At 44.1% G+C, this 16,915-nt stretch overlaps 1 protein-coding gene across 1 annotated transcript in view; it reads right to left on the bottom strand.

The window, feature by feature from the left end:
- Nucleotides 1–9,050: 9,050 nt before the first annotated feature.
- LOC121922711 (phospholipid phosphatase 3-like) overlaps nt 9,051–16,915 on the bottom strand; it is a 40,557-nt gene continuing 32,692 nt past the window's right edge. The window contains exons 5-6 of the mRNA XM_042452434.1: nt 16,247–16,423; nt 9,051–10,230 (exon numbers count right to left, since the gene is read on the bottom strand). Of these exons, the coding sequence (XP_042308368.1) occupies nt 10,129–10,230; nt 16,247–16,423 (279 nt within the window). The 3' untranslated portion in view covers nt 9,051–10,128. The remainder of the gene's footprint in view (nt 10,231–16,246; nt 16,424–16,915) is intronic.

The raw sequence follows: 16,915 nt of genomic DNA, 5'->3' as shown, positions 1-16,915 counted from the left end.
ATATCTTCCTTACAAAGGCAGGCCATACCAGCCATTAATGCCTCCTACTATCTGAGCCTCATTTTGCTTAGTTATTTGCTCAACAATGTGGATGCGTCCAGGGCCTCTCTGTATATCAGCCACCTGTGTTTCAAGGAATCCCACCACATCCTTATTTCCTCTGCAAAATGTCATAGTTCCTGCATTTGCAGGGGAAGTAGTGGGGAAGAATCAGTGCCATATGAATCGTCCTCTTTGGGAACATCGAGTAGCAGATGCAACCAACATGTGGTTGAATTTTGTTTTCCAAGGCCTAGAATAGACCAGCAAGAAGAGGCGGCTTGAAGCTGCCCCCACCAAAGATGGATTGGGGCTGCGGCAAACACATACTGTGGCCCGAATCTACCTTGAACCCAGCACAAACAGGAGCAGAAAAATCCACTCCTATTTGGGCTTGGAAAGAGCCACCTTTCCTAACCCTGCCACAGCCCCAGGGCAGCTTCAAGATGCTCTAGAGGAATGTGGCATCTAAATGCTGTGCTGCTAGAATGTCTTGAAGCTGCCCACATTTGGGCAACTGCCCGGCTTCAGGATAGCTTTGGAAAGTGTGGTGTGCAAATGCTGTGCTCTGATGACGCCCAGATGCGGGCTTTTTTTGGCTGTCTCTTTTGGCCCCATATCAGGGCCAGCCCTACCTTTAGGGAGAGTAGGCAAAGCTCTCAAGAGACTGATTTTTAGTGAGGACAGAGGTGGCAGCCACCTAACCATTCCTTCCGAGTAACTGGCCATCCATCTCTGTTGAATTGTGCAACATAGCCTGCCCTGCATCCCTAAAACTAGCCAGCAGTTATCAGGGAATGGACATTGACCTAAACAATGGGATTGAAAAGAGAAAACAGTTAAAAGCCACATCAGTTGGGATGACCCAAAGCAACTTGATAGACGAGGCAGAAAATCCACATCCACTAACTGACATATGTCACTCTGCAGCACCATCTGCTGCACATGCCTGATTGAAATAAATGTGAACTGCACAAGGACATGGTATGGCAGGGTTCGGCATCTCTGGTCCTCCAGATGTTACTTGGCTCTCATCATTCCTCACCATTGGCTACACTGGCTATGGTTGTTGGGAGTTGCACTGTGATAGCAGTTGGAGGGCTAGAATCGCAAGAGTCTCTGCTATGTTTGTGGCAATGAGCTGTCTCACTGAAGCTGACAAATCAATTGTTAGTAAGAGCTGCAGGGGCTTTCTGAGAGGCATTATTTCCCATATGTGCCCTTCACACCGGCACCTCTGTTTTCAAAGAAGTGGCCAAGTGGGGTTATTTGAATGGTGAAAATAATCCAAGTAGAATATGGGTTGAAACTTTGTTGTTCACATGCATTTCAAATGCTTCCAATTAACTTTTGAAGAGCAGCCAAAACCCCCACTTAATCTAGGATAATCGATCTAGGTTTTTTTCCCCTGAGTTTTTTTTTTAAAGATTCAGATCCTTGGCTGTGTAAATAACTGATGAGACTAAACCCAGGATAAACCAGAATAAAATTCTGCATGCCTTGAATGTGCTTTGACTACATTCACATCAACTCCATCTTTATTCAAGTGCTGACACATGTGAGCAACTGAACTTGAAATGATGCGCATAGATGTGGTTCCATAGTGTGAACAACAAACCCGGATTGCATGAGATTATTTGTATAGTCATGCTAAAAACAACATGTAAATGACCCCTTAGTCAGTTAGTGTATAAGAAGGAAAATGGGGAGGGGGAAAATCTAATAGAAACTTTGAGACCAAATGGTTTATTTTTCATTGTTGTGTGCATTCAGTCCTTTCTGAATTATGACGACCCTAAGGTGATATTATCACGATTAGTTCAGAGATTTGTTCAGAGAAGGGTTGCCTTTGCCTTCCTCTGAGGCTGAAAGAGTGTGACTTGCCCAAGGTCATCTCATCAGTATCCATGGCTGAAGTGGGTGATTCAAACCCTGGTTTCCTGAATTGTAGTCCAACACTCAAACCACTACACCACACTGGCTATCAACATGAGCTTTTGTGGATCATTCCGCTTCTTTATTTCTATTCTTCTGCTTCTCTTCCTCCCCCCTCACATGCTTTTTCCTCTTTTTGTTTAACCTCTTTTGCCTCTGGACATTTGAAGAAGTGGATTGATACCCACAAAAGCTTATGCCAATACAAACCAGCCTCTCAAAGATGCTGCCAGATTCTTTTAGGCCTGTTTTGTTACACTGCCACCTCTGCTCAAACAAGTTTTGCATTTTTCCCCAACAATGTAAAAACAAAACCCAATAACCACCCTGCACAACCTGTTTAAAGGAGGTGAAAGCGAGATGGATAGCCAGGCTGCAAGGATGAGCAATTCCTCTTTTCTAATCACTTTCAATGTTCTTGTCTCCAGATTTTGCTGCCTGGGGCTTGCTTCATGGCAGGAGTCGCAGTTTTTTCCCTTTACTTATGGAAAGGCATGGAAAGGCATGTAAAAGACGAAAGCCAAAATGAATGTCAAGTGTCTACCTTGAACGGTGCTTGTGAAGGATACCAGGAAGAAGTCAACAGTGCCAGCTTGGGATTATTTTCTCTTTTAGTCTTGGTCCCAGGATCACATGCCTCCAGCACCATCCCTCCCCCATGCGTGCAGCACACACACACACACACACACTTGGGACAGTGCATAAAGAAGCCATTCAGAATGGCCTTGAATGGAGTGGGCAGCTTTCCTGGGAGAGGCTGTGAGCAAGGACAGAGGGGGTGGGGATGGCAAACTCATTCTCTTGGGAGCAAGCCAGCAGAACAACAGAGGGCCCAGAAATCCCATTTAAGCTGCTGATAAAACTTTTAGCTTCCCTCAAGGAGGAAACCAGAGATTTGGTTGTTTTCGGCCAGTAAATGCAGCCACTGCTTGAGGGTGCCATGTGGTGGCTAGGTTAGATTGTACCCTCCAACAGTCACAGTTTGGCAGGGACAGGCCTGATCAATTCTATGGCATCTGACATTTTCAACTGCTTTTAAAATATCCCCGTTTCACTCCTCTCCTCCCACTTCCCCCCCTTTGTCCTTAAATTACTTCAGTTGCTGCAAACTGAGTTCAAAGGGCAAAAGTAGTTTGCACGTACAGTTGGCTCTATGTATGGATTTTTTTATCCATGGATTCAAGCATCCATGGCTTGAAAATATTCAAAAATGGAAATATTCCAAAAAGCACACCTTGATTTTTGCCATTTTATATAAATGTCACCCTTTCACTATCCATTGTAATTAATGGGACTTGAACACCCATGGATTCTGGTATCCATGGGGTGTCCTGGAACTAAACCCTAGCGGATACCAAGGGCCCACCAAGGAGAAGGGAGGAAGGGGGTCTATTCTTGCTCTTACAGTTGATGTTGTGTGCCTACATGTTGTTTCTCACTTATGGTAACCCTAAAGCAAACCTATCACCAAGGGTTTCTTGGCAAGTTTGTTCAGAGGGAGTTTGCCTTTGCCTTCCTTTCTGGAAGAGAAAGTGTGAGGTTCCATGGCTGGCCAGGGGTTTAAGCCCTGGACTCACTCAAACCATTACAGCATGCTAGCTCTCCCCTTCTCAGTAGACTCAGGCAAAAGCAAACTATTTTAGCCTCTCCTAACTTGTGTGTTTCTCCCCATTAATAACTTTTATCATCTTGTCAACATTCTGATGTTGCTTGGCCACATGTGTCTCAGTTTTCATCTTTGAAACGTTGAAGGATGTGTTATAGCTAGAGCTTAGGAGAACTACTTTTTTGGAACTACAGCTCACAGAATCCCTCAGCTAGCATAGCCAGGATTTATTGTTAGTCTGCATGGAGTCAGTCATGGAGCGAATGAGGAACTCCAGTATCCCCATTCCTTGGCCCATCTCTCAGACCATGAACACATTGGTATCATCTGTCTTGTCATCTACCTTCTTGAAATCTTCTTTGATTATTCCAGGCTTCAGGGTCGGGTAGTGGGGAAAATAGAAACAACTTGCAGGATGAGTTGATTTATCCAGAATTGCAAAATCCAAAATATTTCAAAGCTCAAAGTTATCCACATGGTTGGCCGAGACAGTGACAGTTTGCTTTCTGATGGTTCAGTGTACACAAACTTTGCTTCATGCACAAAATTGTTTTTAAATGTGTATAAAATTACTTTCAGGCTAAGTGCATAAGGTGCATACAAAACATAAATGCATTTTGTGTTTAGACTTGGGTCTCATCTCCAAGATTTCTCATTCTGTATATGCAAAAATTTCAAAATCTAAAAAGGATGAAATCCAAAACACTTTTGGTTCCAAGCATTTTGGATAAGGAAGATCATCCTGTAATTTAATAATGTTCATGAGTTGCTACATGCTCTCTGCTGCTTATACCACACCATTGTCTGTCCAGGTTAGATTAAGAGCCTGTGCCCCAGTTATTCCATTCAAATTATACTTCTGAACCTGCATTTTTATGGATTGGACTGTATAGTACTCAAACAATATACCCTACCGGAAATCTGTGGGTCAAATCTGGTACCCTTTTCCTATGCCCAACACCAAAGTGTTATAGAAGCTAAACAAAGCTACAGCTTTCAAAATACCATCCTTATTTTGTTTCAAGTCCATACATTTTCATCTGCCCCTTGCATTGCAAAATTTTACATGATCAGAAGCATAAACACTTCGGTGTGGGAATACTCCGTGGCTCCTTTGACATAAGGCTTCAGCAAATCCTCATCCATCTCTGTCTGCTCCCTTCACACAGCCGAATGCAACCTTCTAGGTCTCACTTGTCTTAACTTTTATCTTCCTTACCTGTCTAATGGCCTGGTCTCAGGTGTTTATCTTCAACCAGTGAGGCACTGGGCATGGCGACTGTGTGATTCTGGGGGTTGTAGTCCAAAAAGAAACATTTGTCAAGTTATGAACAGTAGTACATTACTAGCAGTGAATGAGGTTTTTTGTTTTTTTAATGATGGGAAGTTTTAGGCTCTGGTTTACAGCAGAGAACAGAAACTGGCCTGCTTATCCCTATATTTGCCAACTATTATAATTTCCCTCTTGGGCTGCCAGAAGAAAATCTGAGACAGACTAAATCCTTTTGGATTTGTTTTGTTTACATTGCGTGAAATCTATGAAGTTCTGGGTCAAGGGACACGCTCTTAAAACCAAGGATATCTGGCAGCCCTGATTCTCCAAAGCCACATGTGGCTGAGGCAGGATGCTGGATCTTTTGCCCTGTTGGCTTTTGCTGTTTTGTGCATGATTCCTTGACACCCCCCCATCCCTGCCCACAATGGCACTGTGCAGCTCCCTTCCCTTTGGCTCAGTTTTGTACCAAATGTTATGAGGTAGGCTGTTTTCCAGTTTCTCCTAAGTGCTCGGCTGCTCTTGAAAGCTCACACTCAGGGAATATGAAGTGGGATCTTGGCTTCACTTACACATCCCATATCTCATGGCTACCCAAGGTCAACAACATCCAGATAGCTGGCCTCAAGACTTCTCTAGCAAAGCCAGCTGAGACTCAAAGTCAACCGAATATGCTAGTCGAGCAACATTTTAAATGTCATGGAAATAGCATTCACTGCATTCTGTGGAATTTGTTGACAGAGCAGGGATTGTGTATTGGAACGAAAAATGCTTCAGCTTCACTTGGGAACATCTGTCTTCATCCTTTCTATCTGAGTGGGGTGGGAAGCAATAAGGCTAGGACAAAGAAGGGAAGTCAGGTTAGCAATTGCAATGCTGTAGTATCGCATTCTTTCTTGAAGGTACATGGCAATATATTTTGTGGCATACTGTCCAAATCCCTGTGACTGGTAAGAATCTCCTCCCCATCACCATCCCATGTGGTGTCTAATCCACAATTTGTAGTCCACAAGCTATGTACTTTGACCGGTTTGATACCTAACCTTTTCTGTTTGATATGTAACCTCTTCTGCCTGTTCTCCCAAGTGAACCAACAAAACTGGAGGTTTATCGAGCCCATCTTCACCCATTCCATGGCTTGATGGGTCCCATGCACAAACTTTGCAATCTTGGTCTAAAATGGCTCTTCTATTTAATTATTTGCACACGTTCCACAGATTTATAGCACAGCTGCCTGGAAATCACCTAATTTCCTCAGTTTACTCTGAAAATGTCTTTGGAGAGCCGGATTAATCATTAAACTAAATACACAGAAGTGGAAGGCCAAACCAAGGTCTCACACCAGTTCTGCCAAGCCTTTCTTATAGCCACAGACCACACTTCTCCAAGCTGGTCCTTAAAGTATTCTAACCTAAAACTCCCATTTAGGAGATTATTGTATTTACAAATCCTGCCAGGATAGGCGCAGGATTGAAAAGTCAAAACTGGATGTTATCTCATGCAACCAAGGCCGGGTGAGTGCATTCCCTCTGCAGCTCAGATCCCAGCTGTGCTTATCCAGCAGCTTTTTAAAAATGGAAAGCCTTGGTTTTTGAAAAGCAGCTGGATAAGTGTGGCTGGGGTCTGGGCTGCAGATGGGTTGCACTTGCCAGGCCTTGGCTGTATGCAATAACAGCTGGTTTTGACTTTTCAATCCTGTGTCTATCCTGGTGGGATTTGCAAGTTTGACAATCTCCTATGTTAGGCTGGCCCAATATCCAGGGATGAAAAAAAGATGTAGCCAAGTTGGTGAAGGATGCAACAGATGTTATAGTTGTCCAGAAACAGAGGATATGAGACTCTCAAGAACCAATGCTCCAATTAGCCCACCCTCCAAGTCCCCCACCAGCTTCTGGTTCTGACAACATTTTGCTTGGTGTGAGCCTTCCTTAGGTTTCTCATTGCCTGCATTACTGACTGATCAAGAGATCATTTTCCACACCTCTTGCAAAAGGGATCTCAGCTGTAAAGCTATTACCATTTTTTTGAGGTGTGTGGGGGGAATACTGCTGATATGTGATAAAATTTTGATTCTCTGAGTATTTTGATTACAGACTCCACAATCTGAAGCCATTACCTGAAGTCATGCTGGCTGAGGCTTTCTGGAAGCTGTGTTCCAAAACATGCGGAAGGCCAGTTTCCCCAACCTTGGCAGTGATGGGTTTGATGGACTCCTCTTGTCCCACTATGACATTCTCTGCCCTCTCCTAGTTTGTGAGAGCTAAATCCATCACCTCTGCAGACTGAGCAGAAACTCAGGCATAAGAAGCAGAGGAAGAAGGACCAGGGCAGTATGAAAAGGGGAGGGGAAGCAGGCATGGACCATCTGAACATGTGGCAGTAGGAAAGGACTATAAGCTATTATGGAACCTGACCATAGCTGTAACCCATGCAAATTTATAAGCTTAAGCAAAAAGGTGTCCAAAAATTGTATCTCCAGGTGACACAGATAAAAGGCATTTTTTATTTCTTCTGAGGGGAGTTCTGTTCATGCTGTGGCCTGGAAGTGAGAAAGCTTTACACACCTACCCTCAACAAGAAGAAGGAACCATCGTGACAAGGAGATGGTATCTGGAGAAACCAGACCTTGAAATTCCCCAAGGAAAGGGAACTGGTTGAAACAAGCTTTTAAATGTATATATATATATATTTTTAAAATGCTTTTAAACATGCTCCAATCACAATGAGGAGGAAGAGAGGAGAACAGTGTCCCAATTTTTCAACAGGTGCACACTGGAACATGTGCAATTCAGGCACTTATGGGACTAGAAGTCCCCAGGGAAGGTGTGTGGGAGATACCTCTACTTCTTCTATTGTATGCTCTTTATTTCCAGCTGTGGAGCCATTTCATGGCCACCTAGTCCTTCCTCCTCACCCAGGACTTATCTGAGCTCAGAATGCAAGGACAGATTCCTGTAGCTGCTCCTACGCACACCTCTCTGAAGGGATTTCTGGTGCAGAAAGAGGTCAGTTTCAGTTAGTCTCAAAAGTGCTACAAGATCTCTCCCCCTGAAAGCTGGCTTGTTTCCTTCATAGCGGGAGTGAGAAAACTTTTGATCACTAAAATTTGGACCTCAGCCTGCAGACTGCCTGACCAGTGGTAAGGACTGGTGGGAGTTGTAGTCTAACAAACATTTGGAAGGCCAAAAGTGACCCAGTCCTGCTCCAACAGAAGTAGCTGTTTGGAAATTTGTTATAGGTACTCATGTTCAAAGGGGTGGTGCATAGTTTGGTCTTAAGGCTGGTAGATCAGTGTGTGTGTGTGCACACATAACTAAATTAGTGACAGTCAATCTTTCATACAAAGATGTCTCAAGCCTGAAACCATAGACACACAAGTGCTACTGTTGGAGTCTTTCGGATCTGCAGCTAAGCAGTACAGTTAGGCATTGCAAGGGAAGATTGGTGATGTGACGAGTAGTCTTTGAGGATCTTCTGTTTCCATTTTTAGTTGGGATTTCTGGGCATTCCCAGAATGAACAATGAAACCCTAGTGACCTGTTGTGCCTTATTTCAATGACACATTTTTACCTTGATTTTACCTTCTTTCATTTTGTATCCCTCTTTTTACCTGTGCTGGTCTATGACCGTAATAAAGATGAACTGAACTGAACATGTATACAAAAGCACACTTATGAATTGTGCATTGCATTGCACACATTCTGCATCTAGTAATGTATGCTTGATTCCAATAGCTTTAGTAGAGCAAAGCCACTACAACAAAGCTAGGGTTTTTTTTGGGGGGAGGGGTACTACAATGCTCAGGATCTCTCATGGCCATGCTGGCTGAAGGATTCCAAGGTCTATGAAGCAGTATAGAAATGTAAATGTGATTGCTATTACTCTTCCTTGGTCTGTTTTGGGGGATCACTTTGCCCATCTAAGCCCTACTTAGGGTTTTTATTTTCCCTAAATAATTTTATGCACTTCTGCAAAACCTTGTGGTTTCCCCAAGCCTGTTCCCTCTTGTACATGGATGATGCCATTCTGACTACTACAAGGCCAAGAGTGAAATAACTGAGATCACTCTTACTCTGTTCACTGCATCTATTCCAAAACAGTTCTCCAGTGGCTGCAAAGTGGTTTCAAAGAGAGAAGTGACTATAGAGAAAAACACAACTGGAGGTAGAAGATACAGAACTTCACAATGAGAAGGAATAAGAAGCACACATTTTTAAAAAATGAAAGCTAAGCATTTCAGGATCTTATTCTGTGTCAAACATTAACATTCTATTTAAGTGGAAGCACAAGGAACTCAAACCAGCCAATGCCAGTAGTTTGGCACAAAGCATCCTTGGCTAGGAGGAACGTCCTGTGGTCCGAAGCAGTCTATGTGGCACTCCCAACCTGCTTGGCCCACCCTTTACTAAGTGGCAGCTAATAAAACTGATGATTGTCAGTACCATTTATTATATATTATATATTAAAAAAATCCCATTCACATTATGAGGTGGTGGTGGAAGAGGCAAGGGGGTGTGAGATACTTGCAGGAGGTATCTGAACACAGCAGCAGCATACTGGCAGGAATCCATTGGGCCTACTCTGTGATTTTCCAGGCACACTCCTCCTTTCTTCACCTGCAGAATATGTGGTTCATTCCTTCATGTATACGTTCCGGCAAGAGACACAACTGCCCTTCGAACAGCAAGGACCCACCACTGGAGTAGCAGGCCCTGAATTCTCCACAACTGTCAGTCCTGTTCCTTGAAAAACAGTCTGTGTGCATATTACTTCAAGAGTGAGATCATTTCCAAACCCAGTGAGGAGGAAGGGCAGGTCTTCCTGAACAATAATACTATTTAAAAAAAAACACTAAAAAAAGATGGCATTTCCTTCTTGAGTTTCCTCTGGGAGCGCTGTCTAAGAAGGAAGCCCATCCCGGCAGTGGTGATGTGGATGTGGTGTCCTTTCATGGAGGGGAAGAGAGGAGTGGTCTTATGTCCAAATCCAAAGCCGGGCTGCCAGGTGTCACACTGAGAGGATGGAATAATCTTTGGTGTTGGTGCAAAGGTGCCCCAATTTCCCAAGAAGGCACCAAATCCCATTACCCCTTGGAGCACCCAGCAAGAGATGTCGCAGCGAAGGTTGGCACAGCAGTGAGCAAAGATTTCTAATGGACCCCAGTAAGCATCCAGGCAATGGGTGTCCCACTCTGGTGCTCAACATGGCAGTGAATGTGGAGCAACAATGGCACAGTTGATTTAGTCCCCTGCCCACTAAGTCTGTGAGCATGTCCCTAGCAATCAGTGTGGCAATCTGAGCTGGCGGTGACCAAGATTGTGGATGGTGGAGGGCATGGATGGTGTTTGCAATGAAACATGCTGGAAATGTGAAAGGCCTAGAAATAGAAAGAAGAGAAAGAACATCACATGAGAATTGGTCCTGCCTCCCTTTCCCACACAGCCCCTGAGATGTGATAGTTCACAGGCCATTGCAGATATGAGCATCCAACTCTGCCAATCCTAGTTCTGTGTCTATGGCCCTTATCAGATGAGTGTGGAACTGGGGGTTTTGCGCACTGGGTGGTTCGAATTCGTGTTATTTCGCAAAGTACCATCATACCAGCATTCGAATGGCCCAATCCGCACTCACGTGAATGCGCAGCTGCGACTGAATTTGCGTACTTGGCTCCTTTTTTGAGCATGTTGGCCAGTGCGCTGATAGGGGATTGGCGATATCCGGATTTTTTCTCTGTTCGATCTCAGTGCGAATGGGTCTGGTATGAATCCCAGTCCTGAACTCCGTCGCAAGACCCCCAGATTCCAATTTTACTTCTGGTGGGCTTTCCTCTTGCCGGTTCCAGGGAAGCAGGGGGGGCGGTTCCAGCGGCCTCCTCCTCCTCCTCCCGGCTGAGAGGCATCCCTGGCTGCATCCCAGGCAGGGAAGAGGCGCGGGGGCCGCTGGAATCGCGTTCCAGCAGCCTCCTCCTCCCGGTTTGGGAGCCAGCCTAGGCTGCCTCTCAAGCCGGGAGGAGGAGGAAGAGGCCGTGGAATGGCGGCGATCGCCGCGATTCTAGGCCCCGCGCCTGTTCCCTGCCTGGGATCACCAGGTCATGAGCCATGAAGCCATCACGCGATCAGCGCTGGATGCAGCCAGGCGGATCCAGCGGGAGGAGGAAGAGGAAGCCCTGGAATCACCGACCAAAAAGGCCATCCAGTCCAACCTCCTTCTGCATGCAGGAACTCTTAATCAAAGCATCCCCATTGATTAGATGGCCATCCAGCCTCTTTGACAGCCGCTGGAACTGCTCCCCCCCCCCCCAGAATACATATTCACACACATCACACACACACACACGCAAACCGGGCATTGCTAATTTGTTGCAAGGGAAGTCATGGTTACGTTAAAACCAAGCAGAATGTAGAGAGGAAACAGTAAGGCAGTTGTATCGCGATTGTTAATGTGCATGAGCTGGCTCTCCAGCTGTTTACCGGGCTGTCATGAGTACTCCCCTTCACCCCGGAAACGTTTAAGGTCGCAACCCATGCAGGGCACCACTGAGCAGTGGAGGCGGCCGATACGAATGCGCAAACCGCATTTGAGCTCCGGTTGACAATACATCTTGCACTGAATGCACTTCGCACGAAGCGGATTGGCCAATTTGAATCTGCCAATGCGGAAGGACTCCCAGGTATGACAGTACATTGCGTTATGACGCGAATTCGATCGCCCAGTGCAGAAGACCCCCAGTTCCACACTCATCTGATAAGGGTATATGATTGATGCCAACTCTCACTAGGGAACATGCTTGTGGTTTTTTGGGGGGACATTCACCCTGTGCTGCACCCACCCAAGATCTTGCATAGTAGAGTAGCCATAAGACTGAGTTAAAACTCACCAAAATGTTTTGTTCAAATCTTATCCTGGCCACTAGTAAATACATGGGGCTGAAGAAACCCATTATTATCTCTCAGCCTCAGTGCTACCTGACACCCCTCTGGACCCATCCCATCTTCAATAAGAGAATAATAATACTACCAGACAACTTTGCATGTCTGTTGCAAGTCAGTATTTCCTTGTGAAATATTTATGAATGCAAGAAAGAAGCACATAAACCAGAGGAGAGCAACTTGTGGCTCTCCAGATGATGCTGGATGTCAGCTGTCATGAAGTTTCAGAACTGGCAATGCTGGCTAGGCTGATGGGAGTTGCAATCCAACAAAAGCTGGATAGCCACAGGTTACTTAGTCCTGATATAAATGTTGGCAATGAGAACAGAGCTCATAACAGTCAAAATAACAATCCAATTCTCAGCTACTAGCAACATTATTCAGAATTTCATCTGACTTCCCAAACCAAAGACAGTGCTCTGGTATTTTTAGCAGGATTGTGTGTACTTTTTTTTTTTTAAAAAAAAAGAAAACCCACATGTCCAGTCAAAATCAATCATGTAAATTTAGCAAATTTTGGTGCACACCTGTTTATTTTGCATAAAACTGATTGAATTAATCAATTCCATTTAATGTTATGGCTAGCAGCTTTTCTCCTTTGTTTGTGCCATGAGGGGGAAGAATCTACCTCACCATCTGAAATCAACTCCCTGCTCTAAATAATCATTTATTTAACTTCTTCTTCTGATATGGCTGCTCAACACTCACCCCTCTCATCTCTGAGCTTCACATATTCTTTAGACAAAACATGAATATTTCAAAACGTACCTCCAAGCATGGGCAGAAGGCCCTTTTCCCTCACCAGTGAGCCTCTTCCCACATACATAGAATAGGTATACATATATAGAAGGAGCAAGGTTTCTTTTCAGAGGTCTCCCCTCTGCACAATTTGGAAACCTTACTCCTTTGGACTGCATGACCCAGAATCCTCTAGACCAGTGGTTCTAAACCTTCCTAATGACGAGACCCTTTAATACAGTTCCTCATGTTGTGGTGACCGGCAACTGATGGTCTCAGTTCCGATGGTCTTTTCCGATGGTCTTAGGTGACCCCTGTGAAAGGGTTGTTCGACCCCCAAAGGGGTTGTGACCCACAGGTTGAGAACCGCTGCTCTAGACAGCAAAGCCACTGGCCATGCTTGTTTGGAAAATCTGCAAGCTGTAGTACAAAATAAAAAATCAATTCCCCTACATCTTCTCTCCTTTTTGAAAGTTAGACATCGCTCCCAACTCCCTGGGCAGTGTTCTACAAACATGGTCTGGGGCAGGGGCAGGTTTAACAAAAAACTCTTGATGGCAATATTCCCATATCATTACTGAACCTTTTGCATGTACTACCTATCTCATCATATCCACTCACTTTCAATGCTCCTTGAGGAACCCATTCCTCCTCCATCAAAGCGATGGATAAGGTTACCAATAGTTTGGATTCCTCAATGCTATTCAAGGAGACCAGGAGTGCAAATGCTGTATAGCAGCAAGAAAATCTCTCAGCAGCTGCTCCACACACCCCACAGTTCTGCCTGTGCCCTTTGCTTTTTCCCAGGCAGATGGGTGGGGATGGAATAGTCGATGTAGGAAACTGAAGGATTTCCTCCCAGGCCGTCTGCACACAATGCTGGCAAGGGGTGTGTGTTTCCTTAGTTATTTCCTGACGGCTTGCACCAAATCCCAGCTCACCTTCACAGAACAGATCCTTTCTATGTCTCTTTATATCTCAAATCCCCCATCTCAACTCTAGTCTGACTGCGGCTGAGCAAGAAAAAGCGGAACAGAAAAGGACATTCAAGGACAGAATTCATTCTGTTTGCAGCCTTTTAGTTTAGGAGAAAATAAAAATGATGATTGTGGCAGAGGGGAACAAAACAGACATTTACCAAAGTATGAATGATACAGATTAGAAGTCATAATTTCTCCCCCCCCCCAATTTAAAGTTAAAACAGAACTCATTCAGGGTCTACCCAAAGAAAAAGAGTGGCATAAGACGTATGATATAAAAAAGAGAAAAAAGTCACCTTTGCCCAAGAGATGAAAATAGGGTTGCCAGATTAGGCTCATCCCAGATACAGTATTGAGATTTCAAAGCTAAAATCTGAGAACGAGGGAGACTCCCTGTGATGTCACAGGAGGCAGGCTGTGGTGATGTCATAGGTGGGATATTACAATGGGGATTCCCTAGTGATGTGATTAAGCATAATACATTAGGCATTATCCCTAGTTTCATATCCATTCAAATAAAAATTATCAATTTAAATGAATAGGAAAATGCAGACATACTCTTACACATACATTTCAAGGAATCACTCTCATTCTGAGATTCTTCCTCTTTGCCCTGAGAATGGGAGGAGAGAAACCAGCCCATACCTTGAGATCAGGCAACCCTAGGTGAGGAACAGGTGGCACTGCAGAGGTTGGTGTAATGCAACTCCTCTGATCCCTGAGCACTGGTTATGGAAGTTGTAACAACAGCTGTTCGGCGAAAAATTGCCTACGTTCTGACTTAAAAGAAATCACTGTTATGAGATGTAGTGATGACCACTTGCTTAGACAGCCTTCAAAGAGGGTCAATAGATGCATGAAGGGTAGGCCAGATATATGCTCAGTGATAAGAGGTAACATCCCTCTGAATCTAAGATGCTGATGTCCAAACTATGGAGTGAGGCCACTACTGTTCTATTTCTGGGCATCTTGGAAACATCTACGTAGCTGACAAGTCTCAGAGACAGGATGATGGGCCAAGATGTAAGTTCTTATGTTGCCAGTAGACACACAGTACACTATTTATTTGCAGCACTGGTCAGATGTAAAATAACATGCCAGTGTTCGTCTCCACAACTAGATTTAGAGGCAAGGTTGGATGTACAGCTTGGAAAAGTTATTTCTTTACATAACTACTCCCAGAACCCCCAACCACTGACCATTCTGGTTGAAGTATCCTAGGAAGCAGAGTCCAAAACTAATAACTCCTGCCACACTCTAGTTATGTATGATTCTGTGCTTCCATATTTGAGCAGAACTGGCCATAGAATTAATTCACCCTCTACAGAATTCCAACTTGCTTGCTTATGAGTCCTTTGAGAAAAGGCGGGATGTAAATAATAATAATAATAATAATAATAATAATAATAATAATAATAAGTCAGCTTTCTTAACCTCCTTTTATCATTGGACACATGATGTCTCTGTATGTGAGGAGAATACCTGCTGAAGTCACAGAAGATGAGACACTGCTGAATAAGATTAGCAGAGGTCAGAGGGTAAGGCACATTGCCCTTCCCAATGACTAGTGGAATATAGTATGCAAAATGACATGATGTAAATACACTCACTCTGCATAATTTATGTATGGTACAGAATCCTGCTTTTCTTGTCATGGATTCTATGTCATCTTGGCACAGAAATGAGATTTCTCTTTTAAACTAGGAATAATAATAATATTGCAGCTCAGGTCCAGATTAAAATCTACAGGGAATTTTTCTTTCTTTAATTATAGGGCTGATATGAGAAGAATTGAGCAATCCACACTCTTGCTTCTCCTAGTGGAGAACATAGTAAAGAGTCAAGTGTCACAGAGAATCACAGAAGCTTAAAGTTGGAAGTGACCCTCTACCAGGCAGAAATATACATCTGCACTGCTCCTAAAAGATATTCATTCACATTTTGCTTAAAGACCTCCAAAGAAAGAAAGTCAGCCACCTCCAGAAGCTTTTTCACTGTGGACAGCTTATAGTAAAAAAGTTATTCCTAATGTTTAGGTGGGATTTCTTTGTAATTTAAATTAATTGATTCATGTTCATGGGTGCATCTATACTATAGAAATAAAAATGTTTTACACCACTTTAACTGCCATGGCTCCATTCTACAGAATCCCGGGATTTGTAGTGTAGTGAGGCACCAGCACTCTTTGGCAGAGAAGGCTAAAGTCCCTCCACATTTGTGGCTTTGATTATTCATGGATTTAATTAATATATTCTCTCTAGGAATCTCTAGGTCCTCCTGCATGACTCTATGGCCAATGTCCACTAAAAGATGCACTGGAGGACCTGGAGATTTCTAGAGAAAACACTTCTCAATCTCTGGTAGATGTTGACTATGTGGTGAAGGACCTAGAGATTCCTAAAGAAGAGTTCTCTCAGATTAAAAAATAGTGTTTTTTATTCATGTTTTTTCCACTTGCAGGGGGATCCTGTGTCCCTAACCCAAAGAATGCAGGGGCCCATTGTAGATGCTTCCCTAATCTCTGGAGGAGCAGAAAACAAACTCACTTCCACTTCTTCATTACATCCCTTCAGATATTTAAAAGTAGCAATCAGTCTCCCAAGATCTACCTCAGTCTCCCCTCAATTCCTAAAATCTTGCAACAAAAGGTGAAATAGTACCTTCCTGCCCGACCATATTACAACCCACCAGGATGAGGATGGGGATATGGATGAGAGGAGAACCAGATGGACAGACAGCAACTCACCACCCAGTAGGCCACGAGTGCCCCTTGCACCAGTCCCACAACCACATCCGATGGATGGTGCCGATAGTCAGAGATGCGGGTCAGCCCCGTGTACACTGCCACCATGAGGAGCACAAACTGGACCAATGGGCGCAGCATTCGTGCACCTTGCCATGTAAACCGGGCCTGCAGGTAAAACTGAAGGAAGAAGAAGAAGAGAAAAAGTGTCAGAGTCTGGAAGGGCTGCAGACAGCTTTGCCAATCTGTTTGGACCCAAGGCTGTCTGATAGAAGGCAGAGACATAATAAACAGGCTTTCCACTCTAAGGGCCCACAGGTCTTCTACAGTTTTCAAAGAGGCATGCAAGACAGTTATAGGGAAAAGGGAAATTAAATGGCTGGGTGGGTTCCTGTTTACTAGGGTGCAAGGAACATTTAGCAGGGCTTGGAAAATTTACTATTTTGAACCAGCTCCCAGAATTCTCCATCCAACACAGCCACTGGCCATCAGGCTCAGGGACACTGGGCATTGTAACCTATAAAGTAACTTTTCCAAAGATGGATGTTTAACCAACAATGAGGGGACAAATTTCAAAAAAGTAGCCACACTGATAAAGAGTCGTCCTGAACCATCAAAGACTTTAAACATTTGTAGTGGTATGACCTTTCTTAAGGAATGAAAGCCAAAGCC

Source organism: Sceloporus undulatus, chromosome 2 (genome assembly GCF_019175285.1).
Source record: "Sceloporus undulatus isolate JIND9_A2432 ecotype Alabama chromosome 2, SceUnd_v1.1, whole genome shotgun sequence".
Lineage (NCBI taxonomy): Eukaryota > Metazoa > Chordata > Lepidosauria > Squamata > Phrynosomatidae > Sceloporus > Sceloporus undulatus.
The sequence above is the reverse complement of the archived record's forward strand: the minus strand, read 5'-3'. Positions and strand labels throughout refer to the sequence as shown.